Consider the following 11,600-nt stretch of genomic DNA (forward strand, 5'->3'; position numbering starts at 1 on the left):
TTACTCAAAAGAATATTGTAATTAATAGCACTAATGATCAAGTTATTCATTTTTAAGTTCAAAAGTTTCTTTTGTATTTGAAAATGTTTTAAAAAAATAGGTTTAAAAATGAATTTAGACAAAAAAAACTCATTTAAAATATAAACTAAGCTTGGACTTCAACGTATAAGTCCCGAGTTGAAATCCAAGTCTAACATAGACTTTTTTTCATTTTTATAATATGTTGTTTTTCTTTAATTTTTATAGTTTATTATATATTATGTAACTTATATATTATAAAAATTAAATTTATAACATTGTAATGTAGCAATTAAATTTAAAATTTGTAATATAAAAAATATGTATATGAAATAACTAAATATTAAATAAAAAAAGATATTTTAAATAAAATAAAATAAACCAATATAGATAAGTTTGAGTTGACCATTTATTAAAAATTTAGATAAATTTAGAAAAGGAAAAAAAAAACTCATATTTTAGAAATCTCAACAAAAAATAATAATAAGAAGAAAACTTGAAATCAGCAAGAAAAGAGAAACGTTCTCTTTATCTCCAATCAACAACTCCAAGTATGGATTACAAGAGAAAACTCAACAATCCAATGAAGGAAACAAAAGTAAAAACCAGAATCTGTAATGTTAGAGGACTGCTAAATTTGCTCCCTGATGAAGGAGAAGATGATGGAGGATCAACATCAGATCCAGGAGGAGCAGTAAAATCCGTGACATTTTCCCTGGAACAAGTATAGTTGCATCTACTTGGACGAACAATTCTATAAACGCCATTACTGGTCAATATGAAGATGTCTTTCTTATTATCCTGCCCAAAGGAGAATATAAACCCCAATGCTGGAGATGTTAACTCAGGTTCAGCATTGCATTGAATAGGAGAGTCTTGGGCACATTTAACAGCAAGCTGATCTGTTGTGAAGTTTCCACTGCCTTTTGGGTTTTCAAAACCTGCCCAAATAACATCAGCATACAAATCTGCATACAGATATCTGCAACCATGGTTTATTAGTTATTAGACCATGGTAATTGGCATGTTATTGTGGACAATTTGTAAGGTCTTTCTTGACAACTGACTCACCTTCCATACAAGCATGGATCAGTCATAGATCGGAAGAAATAACCACCACTGATCGATGCCGATCCTTCAGCTTTGTTTAAAGCAGAATGGTTGTATCCCATGACTGGGAAGATTGCATTTATGGGGTTTGAAGAATTATTAGCCTCAGAATAGTTTGATAAATTGTATAAAAAAGGTCCTTCATAAACTCTCCAACCATGGTTTCCTCCCTTTGTCACTATATCCACTTCTTCATATTGATCCTGCATAAGATCAATGATATATGCATCACTAACAAGGTTATGTAAATCGTGTATGTTTCTCCGGCACTTCATTTTTCTTGAAGTACTCATATCCGAACATGTATGCAACATTAATTAAGCTCCATTGGAAAACTTAACCTGACCAACATCTGCACATAGGAAGTAAGAAGGCCTCTCAGAATCAAAACTACATCTCCAAGGATTTCTAAATCCGATGGCCCAAATTTCTGGAAGCAATTCATGGTCTTCATAAAATGGATTATCTTTAGGAATTGAATAATTTCCCCATAGATCAAATTCACTGATATCTTTTGCACCTGCAGAGTTGAAAAATATTGGTACAACATCAAATAACACCTTGTTTGAAAATTTTTGTTCTGGTAAGGGGAAATTTCATGGCAATACTTGGTATGGTATCTATGTCAAGCCTCATAATCTTTCCAAGCAAAGATCTCTTGTTTTGTGAAAAGTTATAAGGGTCACCACTGCCTCCACCATCTCCCATCATAAAATACAAATATCCATCTTTAGGTCCGAAGAGAATCTGGCCGCCATGTTGGGAAGTGAATGGTAGTCCCATGGTAAGTATTCTTCTGACTTCTACCGGTCTAATTTGAGTAACCTTAAATCAAAAACCAGATTGAATGAGAATGAAACTTGACTCGATATCATGATAAATGACTGTTACAAGCAGAGTTTTTTTACCAAGGAAAGATTCAATGTGGTACTGTTGGCTGTGAATTCTGTTATAACACTGTGATATTGGCATGGTTGAGCCCCATTGTCTGAACTTAACTTTGAAGGATCACATCCTATATCACTGTTACATGAACATCTTCCTGAACATCGTGGCCATCGAACCTTATCACAGTTAAACGAAGCGAAGAATCGGCCGTTTTGTTGAAAGTTCGGATGAAATGCAATTCCCAACAATCCAAGCGCAGCATCAGCATGTACTTCATCAGTCAAATCTAGAAACGGATTCGACTCATCAATGCCTAATGTTTCTCCTGATCCTTGCTCAGGAACCGTTGCCAGCCATAATTTTCCGGCTTGGTTAGACAAAAAGACACGATTCGAACCGTCGGGATGAGCCACCATGTTAAGGTAGGATCCATTCCCTATTTTCTCAAGACAAATACCACTTGGAGGACTAATATTTTCAGAATTGTTTAGCAGAACTGGACCTCCAGTAAAACATGTTGCTCCATCATCAGAAGCTCCACCAAATTCATCACAGAAAGCACCCTTAGATTGCCATAACTCATTCAGCTTCGAAGTCGAATTAATTGGTATACCACCCTTAGCTTGCAGGGCAAAAGGAGAATTTATGATTGATACGTTATGGCATTTATCCCAAACTTCTGCACAGTAATCAACTTTGGCTTCCTGTGACTGGCTTGAGCTTGTTGAAATAGATGAGTTGCAAAGAACAGGAACTGTTCTTTGTGCAGAATCGATTCGATATAGCTCCGCCGAAAATTGGTCACATCTCTGCAATCATATAACATTTAGACCAGTTCATATTATCATCTATTACAAAGACTTTAAGTGGCACCCTTACCGAGCAGAGTATCGATTTAAGGACCGAAGCACAAGCAGAAACAGAGACATTCATTGACTTGAACTGATTCCTCAATTTCAGATCCTCAGTGGCATTACAACAAACACTTCCATTGTACTGACAAAACGAAAGAGGGGTCTCAGAAGTAAAGGGTGCTCCTGTTTCAACAAAAAAAGATCACCAAATTGAAATATAGTATTACAGCTATTTCAATGAAGAAAGGGTCTTTATAAGCAATCAAATAGAACATTTTCTTTTCATAAACTGAATCAAAAGACACCTACTGAAGTTTGTACACAAGGGATGTGAAGAACAACGATGGCTAAGCAGAAGATTCAGGCAAGAAATGATGAAGAATAGAGTTAGAACACCAGCCATCATCTCTTAGAAACAAACTTTGAACATGCATAAACTCAAGAATTACGCTGTAAAATCAATTCAAAGTTTGACAAAATGGGTTATTTTTGTAACACACAAATTCAAGTGTTCTTTTTTTATTGGATTATACCAATTCAGCTACTAATTTCCTGTCTGCCATGGTTGACTTTCCTTGTTTGCTTGAATGTGGAATGTAAACAAGAGTATGGGAACATAAACTCAAGCTGACCTATTCTACAATATATAAACAACAAAAAACTAATAACAATAACAATAACAAGTTGATTTCATCATTGATATAGTTTTGAGTAAAAGAGAAAAGAAATAAAAGTAAAGTCAAACACTCCAACTCAAAGAAAGTTGGACTTGATTTCACCTTGCAAGCTGATGCTATAGACTGACTTGAAACATAGAACTTCAACAAGTGGCTGTAAAAGTAGATTTTCTGCTGACAATCTACAATGTTGCACTGTTTATTTTATAAGGGGAAGGGGTAGATTTTTTAGGAAACGATGTTGAAATTGGTATTAACCAAAGATTTGATGTCAAATATTTTTGGTTACTCTATTTGCCATGTATTATAGCAAGAAGTGAAAAAAAATTGAGTTATTGTTCTGGTTAAAGTTTGTCTAACCCAAATCCAAATATATATAGTGGCAAAATGATGATTCAGTAGTCATTTTTCAATGATGGAGTTAGTAAATATTATTATTTTCATTAAACTACGAATCAACTGCACGCCAACTCAGTTATAAAAATTACATAAATGTCTTTTAATAATTAAAATAAATTATATTATTTGAAGGTATTTTAATCTTTTTTATTTTAAAAAAATCAATAAAAATATGCAATTTGTAAGATTCAAACCCACATCAATTAATTATATAAATAAAACCTTTAATTAACCACTTAACTGAAGTTGTATCCTAATATTATTAAACATTTTAAATTTATTATACACATTTTATTACTTTCACAAAAGCTAAACTATTTGTTTCATTATTTATCCTATGCTATTTTAAACACATGTTTGTGTTCTGAATTTGTGATTCTCACACGCATACCCTTACTGATAAAATTTCTAGTTTTCATTGCATTTTAGAAATGTTAGAATTTATTATTTATTATATTATATTTTTTAAAAAACCTACTAATTCCCCTAAGTCAATACCTCATAAAAGTCAAATCTCAAAAGTCAAACAGAACCAAGTCCACTTTTACCCTTTGAAAATCATCAAATCTCATTCTCATCATCCATGATGAAGAAATCTCACCAATCATTCTATTTCCATATAAGAAAGCATTAACACATTTAGATATAAGAACTTGAATATTTACGAAAAAACCTCCTTCATCCGATACCAATTTGCTATGACTTTCCTTCCTCATCTCCCACTAACCAAACCTTTATTAGAAACTCTTGGTTAAATTATGATTTTAATCTCTTTACTATGCTAAAATTTAATATTTAAATCTCTATATTTTAGTTTATTATAATGCAGTCCATTTTTAATATTATTAATTAATCCAAATTGTTAAAATTATTAATTATTTGAATTTGAATCTTTTTAGAAGTAGTTTTAAGCATTTAAATCATGTGTACTTTTTATTGAATTTAAGATTCATATAATTTTTTAGAATATTTTTTTATAAAATTTTCTCAATGTTAAAATTCTTGATTAAATAATAATATTATAAAAGTGAGAATATCAAATTAAACTTTAAATTTTGACATAGTTGAGGAACCAAAACTCCATAATATAACTGAAAAGTTAACATTCTATTTATTATTAAAGAAAAAAATTTCCACTTTCCCAAATCTATTTGCTTTTATAATTAGTCCTTGATTTCATAAATCAACTCATTTTGGTATATGAATGCTGAAATTTTTAAGTTCATAAATAAATTATGGGACTGTCATGTATGTATATATATATATATATATATATTCTTAGTCATATAAATTGTAATGGGTATAAATCATCTATTCATTTTGGTAACATGGTAAAATCTAAAAATTCAATCAACAGTGGATGAAATTATATATAAATAGGTTGACTTTCGAACTATCATCATGAATTCAAGTAGTTATAAGAATCACTTATGTGTAATGTGTGCGAAAGTGATCATTAAGTATCTAATAAAGGGGAGAAACCAAAAAGTTACTTAAAGGGATAGAAATAAACAATAAATTTTTGAATGAACTAAACTGCAGTTTTAATATTATATTAATTTATAATTTTATAAATTTAAAAAAATAAAGGGGTAAGTTTACCCTTTTGAAAGGGTCCCTTGTCCATACCTTGGACTTACGTAACAATATAATTATCGAATAAAAATATCATAGAAGTTTTTATAATAGGAGTCGAATTATATTTTGTTCTCTTTATTTAAAAAATGAATAAATTAGTCTTTGTAAATTAAATTAAAGAGCAAACTAATTTTTTTGTTAAGATTTTCATTCATTTTTACTATTAAAAGCTAGTTTATGTCCATCAGCATAAGGTACATATAGCATATTACATGTAATTGTTTGGTTAATCATGTCAATTTTAATAATAAAATTAGATGAATTTTTAGCATAAAGTACATATAGCATATTACATGTAATTGTTTAGTTAATCATGTCAATTTTAATAATAAAATTAGATGAATTTTTTAACATAAAATATCAGTTTACTCTTTAATTTAATATATATTTTTTTAATAAAAAAGAAAATACACTTTTACCCTAATTTATCCTATTAGTTGCAGTTTCAAAAACAAAAAGTATCAACTTGCTATGGTGAAGACATTCTTAGAAAAAAATAGTACCAACTTGGTAATATCTATCAACTAAAGAAAAGGAAAGAGAAGTATAAATTATAGCACACATACCTTTCCATTCTCAATCTCCTTTTAATTAAGAACAAAATCAATGGAGTTCTTCAACAAAGCTAAAGCAGTAAGACTCCGTAGTCACCTTGGCAAGTACCTACTCGCCGACGAGGACCAGGAAACTGTCCGGCAAAGCCGAAACGGCTCCTCCCAAGGCGCGCGTTGGAAGGTCGAGTTCGTCCAAGGCGATAACCACTTGATCCGTCTCAAGAGCATTTACAACAAGTACTTAACTGCAAGTGGTGAACCATTTTTGCTCGGCATGACTGATAATAAAGTGTTGCAAACGATTCCGTTGTCGAGAAACGATGGTTTTACGGAATGGGAGCCAATTAACGATCGGTTCCCAGTGAAGTTTAGAGCAAGGAATGGGCAGCTTTTGCGAGCTAACGGCGGACCGCCACCGTGGAGGAACTCGGTAACGCATGATATCCCACATAGAACGGCTACACAAGATTGGGTTCTTTGGGGTGTCGATTTGATTGAGATTTTGGAACCGGATTTGTCAAATTTTTCTCACGATTCAGAGAGATCTCAACATTCAGATAAAGGATCTGCATCACTTATTACTCATAATTTCAAGCATGCATTTGGAAGAGAGGCAAGGTTTCTATGATTTTTCTTCTTATTTTCATTGCTTAAATTTCATCATCACCAGCAGCAGCACCATTTTCATCTTCATCGTCATTATTATTATTTATTTGTTGTTACTATTTTAGATATTATCAAGTTTGTAATTATTTGATAAAATATCATGCAAACATTAAACCAAGTCAACACCAATAAAAATAAATAAACTATAATAGAGGTTACTCTTTTTTTTTATTGGAATTCTTTTTATCATCTATTTATAAAAAAATTACAAAATAATCATCTAATTATTCAATTTTATTTTTTTAATCATGATGATTAATATAAAAATTTGAAATACCCAAATATCAAAATAATTGAATGACTCAAAAAAATCATAATTGGGTGACTATTAATGCAGTTTACCTTAAAAAATCGAAAAGTTTAACTAATATATAATAAAGAGAATATAAGTCGTCTTATAAGAATCTAAATCAATAAAATATATAAAAAATGAAGGGTAATTATTTCATACACTGTCACAAGCGGATTAAGGATGTGACAAGTGTTATATTTATTTATATAACTAAATCTTTTTTTTATTACATCTTATAATACACTTATAAGACCCTTAACCCACTTGTAAAGTCTAAAAAATCCTATTAGCAATGTGTCAAATGAATTTTCAAAAAAATAATTATTTGATACATCACCAATAAAAATTTTTAGACTTTATAAATAGATTCACGATATAATAAGTGTCACATTTATTTATATAATTAATATAGACTAATTTTGATTTCTATTATACTAATTAAATTCAAGACTCTCTAAGGGTTCTCCCACATAATTTTAATAATTTTAGACATTTATAAGAATATAATTACATTGTTAAAATTAAAAGCACAGTTAATTTTATCACTATCAAAAATTTCTAATAGATTTGTAGGAGTAGTTGTCAAAATATTAACTCCCTCCAAATCAGTAGATATCATCCCGGCAATCCCATCTGGATTAGATTGACCTCTCTTAAAATATATTTAACTACTTAATGTTTGATATTTTGTAACCGATATATTTAGTAAATAGAAAATTACATATTTAAACACAATTAATACAGAACTATTTTAGCGGAATACAACATTTATAATAACAAAAACAAGATATTTAATCGGGAAACAAAGTAAAATCACAAAAACTCCCTAAATATCGGTTCCTCTTTGCTTCCATTACCAAACTCCATTAAATTTTCCTTTCCTCGAATTTTCCTGTCTTCAAACAGTTTCCGGTGTTAGCTGATATTAATCTAGATATTCAGCTAAAAAGAATAAAAATCAAATCAAATCGAAATACCATTTTTTTTTTAAAATCGTAGATTTTGTTTTGCTTGTAATTGTATTAGAGTGCTGCCATGGAAATCTTCGAAGAAGCAAGCATTGTTCGATTACGTAGCATCCATGACAAATACTTGCTTGCAGAGGATGATGAGGAAACTGTTTCCCAAGAGCGAGGCGGAACTGTACGGAACGCGAGATGGACGGTGGAGTTCGTGCAGTTCAATTCCACCCATGTTCGTCTTAAAAGCTGTTACGGTAAATACTTGACGGCTTCAAACATGCCGTTCCTATTGGGGATGACAGGGAAGAAAGTGTTGCAGACATTGCCAAAACGATTGGATTCTTCGGTTGAATGGGAACCTATTCAAGAAGGTTCCAGGGTTCGGCTAAAAACTCGTTATGGCCAATATTTACGAGCAAATGGTGGGATACCACCATGGAGGAACCACATTACACATGATACTCCTTATAGAACCTCACATCAAGATTGGATACTTTGGCAAGTTGATATTTTAAGGTTTCGCCACCAAGATAAACTCCCTGCTCCACCTCCTCCTGTTCAAGTACAAGCTGATGGATTTGACAATTCTGATACTGGTTCACCTCCAACAATTTCACTTAGAGGCTCTAGAATGTCTAAAAATGAGGTGAAGTTTGACATACAGTCCATCTAAGCTTAGGATGTCGTATTATTGATTGTAATTTTGTTGGGTTTTATATATATATGCAGGAAGATGACTCAGGAAATGGATCACCAAAGGCATCTGAAGGAAGGATTATTAAGTATGAGGTAGTTGATGATAATGGTGATATTGACCAAAATATTGGAGAGCGTAAATTCATATTTAAAGGGAATGGGGTTGATGATTTGAAGAAAGCATTGAAAGAAGAGAATGTTGTGAAAGAAGAGTTTTCTCTTTGTTCTCGTAACCCTTTGAATGGCAACCTTTATCCCCTTCGTTTGCAGCTTCCTCCCAACAATACCGCAATGCATGTTGTTCTGGTTCCTCTATCATCTAAAGGTAAGGAAATCTTTGATATGATACCTCTGCTCAAAAAAGGGTAAACTAATATCTATGCGTTAGATTAAAGTGTTAAAATTTGATCCTTATACATCTATAGAAAAGTAAAATGCAATCTCATATTTAGTATAAAAACTTCCACAGTACCACGCGATCAACAAAAAATAAAGAATCCAAGAAACATAGTTGTTAATTTCTATAGACTAATAATTTCTTCTTCATTTTTTACCAGTGGCAGATGATTTTTGGCTTTGAAACATGTGAAGGAACTTTCAACTTGTACCTTAGCTTGTTGCTAGAAACTGCTAACAGCAATGGAATGAGGCAAATTCCAATTCTTTCATTTATTTAAAGCTAAAGGGTTTTTTTTTTCTTTTAATTTTAGTCATGTTTTTTCATCTGCTTAATTGTTTCTTTCAAAGGCTTATCTTTTTGCAGTTAGCAGAGATGTAGAAGAATTCCTTTTTGGACCATTTTTTGATGTGAGATTTGATTTGGAGGATCAATCGATTTACTCTGTAATGGTTTTGTTGCAGATTTGTATTTTATTCTTCCACACAGAAAAAAACAATTTTAAACATCAACATTTTTCTTCCCAATTCTCTTTAAAAGATTTTGCCAAATGCTGCCCAAATCATAATAAAATGATGGTTTCATAAAGCCATAAACAATGGAAATTCTTTTCATATGTTAGAATAAGATATGAATAACAAAACATTGTTTTTAGTTACACGAAAGTAAAAATTTCAACCATAGAAATTAAGAATTAGGTCGATTGATGTTGATATTGTTTTCAGTACAGGAGGACGTGAGTTCAAATACATTGACACGTATTATTTTAATTTCTCTTGTAATTTTCTTTTCTTTAGTTTTCAGTTGTAAACTTACTTATCTTCATTTAGTAATCAAATCATTAGTTTTATACTTTGGTTTACTACAATTTATGGTGGGCAATGAGATTGGAAAGGAGATCATGTTGGGCTTCAATGGATATTCATGAAGGGGCAGTTTTCTTCTTGAATGAGCAATGTCTAAACTCAATCTTGTTTTTCTTTACTGCAATTTCTTAAATCCTGATATGGAGATCATGTTTGTGGATGTGCTTCATATGATTATGAGCTAAATTCATTTAAGTGATTGATTGTTTGGATTGTTGCTGACGTGATTATTTCATGATATTGGCGTTAATGCATTGTGAAATTGATTTGATGAGCTTATTAACTTAGGCTTTACAAACCTAGGTAAAAATTTAGATAGGAGAGATTAAAAGGAGTTTTTATTGGGTAAAATTAAATTAATTAAGCAAAACGTCTAAAATTGAAAGGTAAGACGCTTACTCAAATGAGATCGAGAAGAGATCATAAAAGTTTTCCTTTTAGTCGATTAAGATCGAAAGGAAATATCGTTTAAAAGTGAGACATAACATTAATATCAATTGAGTGTGAAGCCATTAACAATAGGAAGAACAACCGATCATTATTATAATCTCATGAGAAGTCATTGATTACAATAAATCATAGTTTTAAGATTTTAACAATCAAATTTAGTAATCTAGTTAGTTAACACTCAATATGGATCACTTCAATAACTTGGACTTCTATTAGATTGACAGACTTTTGTATAACATAGAAATTCTTCAGTGTCCTTGTCAATATTCATTCTTCCTTAGGTATGATCCTTGAAATACTCACCGATATTTCATTGTAAAAGAAAATCTATATTGTAACTTGACTCGTAGTGTTTGCAGTAGAGATCTCATGCATGTTTATTGTTGAAAATTGTTGTTATTTGCATGATTTTGTGAAGTGCGATAGGGCCTCGTCAAGTTTCTAGCACCATTTTCAGGGATCAAACCCAGGTCGTCTGCATGACTGGCAGGAATACTCACCGCTATACCCAACTATTTGATTTTTTTTCTTTTATGGTCACCAGTTGTTAAAAGATAATGGGAAGATGATGTGGCAGGTTTTAAAATTAGTATAATAGCAACTTTATCCCTCAACATTTATGTATTGTGTCAATTTAGTCCTTTAAAAAGTTAAACCGTCAATGTTTAAATAGTGTAATTTGATCCTTTTTGTAGGTTTACTTTTTCTTTATGACCCTATCACCTAAAAAACTAAAAAATCATTTTTTATCAACTAAATTTGATTTGAAATATACCAAAAATAGAAATACCAAAAAATAATATTTTACACATTTTTTTTATTCTTTTCTCTTGATATCAAGTTCTCCACCGTTGGACTGAACACTAAAAGCTAGATGACTCGGTCTTCACTAGTTCACTTTTGAACAAGTTTATAAGATTCGCATTTGAATCGTTAGACATTGGTTCAACTCAATTGTTCTTGTTATTATCGTCGTCGTTTTTATTGTCTTCGACAAACACAAAGAGCCTCATCACTCGTTCAACTAACCCACTATTAAAAGGGAAATGCAAGTGCCTTTGAAATCAACTTCCAAAATGGGAGTCACAATAAACTTAACCGAGTTCGAGAAGTGAATAAGCTAAACTGCTAGG

At 31.2% G+C, this 11,600-nt stretch overlaps 2 protein-coding genes across 3 annotated transcripts; one reads left to right on the top strand and one right to left on the bottom strand.

Annotated features, from left to right (window-relative positions):
- Nucleotides 1-520: 520 nt before the first annotated feature.
- Nucleotides 521-6,265, bottom strand: LOC107888632 (HIPL1 protein). Of its 2 annotated transcripts, none has more exons than XM_041077468.1 (7): nucleotides 6,151-6,265; nucleotides 2,896-3,053; nucleotides 2,037-2,825; nucleotides 1,737-1,953; nucleotides 1,470-1,648; nucleotides 1,090-1,331; nucleotides 521-1,000 (listed from the first exon to the last, which is right to left on the bottom strand). In XM_041077468.1, exons 2-7 carry the CDS (start codon nucleotides 2,947-2,949, stop codon nucleotides 577-579), a joined length of 1,905 nt encoding a protein of 634 aa, XP_040933402.1. In that variant the 5' UTR covers nucleotides 2,950-3,053; nucleotides 6,151-6,265; the 3' UTR covers nucleotides 521-576. The 2 variants fall into 2 exon arrangements, with proteins under 2 accessions (XP_040933402.1, XP_040933401.1); XM_041077467.1 differs by lacking the exon at nucleotides 6,151-6,265 and adding an exon at nucleotides 3,180-3,542.
- LOC107888633 (uncharacterized) lies at nucleotides 6,138-9,673 on the top strand. Its single transcript, XM_016812801.2, has 4 exons — nucleotides 6,138-6,751; nucleotides 8,123-8,704; nucleotides 8,788-9,079; nucleotides 9,312-9,673. The coding sequence occupies exons 1-4, from the start codon at nucleotides 6,191-6,193 to the stop codon at nucleotides 9,332-9,334; spliced, it is 1,458 nt and encodes a 485-aa protein (XP_016668290.1). The 5' UTR covers nucleotides 6,138-6,190; the 3' UTR covers nucleotides 9,335-9,673.
- The last annotated feature ends 1,927 nt before the right edge of the window (nucleotides 9,674-11,600 follow it).

The sequence above is a fragment of the Gossypium hirsutum genome, chromosome A09, assembly GCF_007990345.1.
Source record: "Gossypium hirsutum isolate 1008001.06 chromosome A09, Gossypium_hirsutum_v2.1, whole genome shotgun sequence".
Taxonomy (NCBI): Eukaryota; Viridiplantae; Streptophyta; class Magnoliopsida; order Malvales; family Malvaceae; genus Gossypium; species Gossypium hirsutum.

Excerpts from the sequence above, each read along its gene's own strand:
- LOC107888633 (XM_016812801.2), top strand. The coding sequence starts at position 6,191 with ATGGAGTTCTTCAACAAAGCTAAAGCAGTAAGACTCCGTAGTCACCTT. Across the intron at positions 8,705-8,787 it reads CTAGAATGTCTAAAAATGAG|GAAGATGACTCAGGAAATGG; the intron begins GTGAAGTTTGAC and ends ATATATATGCAG. Across the intron at positions 9,080-9,311 it reads GGTTCCTCTATCATCTAAAG|TGGCAGATGATTTTTGGCTT; the intron begins GTAAGGAAATCT and ends ATTTTTTACCAG.
- LOC107888632 (XM_041077467.1), bottom strand. The coding sequence starts at position 3,276 with ATGATGGCTGGTGTTCTAACTCTATTCTTCATCATTTCTTGCCTGAAT. Across the intron at positions 3,054-3,179 it reads TCCCTTGTGTACAAACTTCA|GAGCACCCTTTACTTCTGAG; the intron begins GTAGGTGTCTTT and ends TTGTTGAAACAG. Across the intron at positions 1,649-1,736 it reads TGACATAGATACCATACCAA|GTGCAAAAGATATCAGTGAA; the intron begins GTATTGCCATGA and ends TCAACTCTGCAG.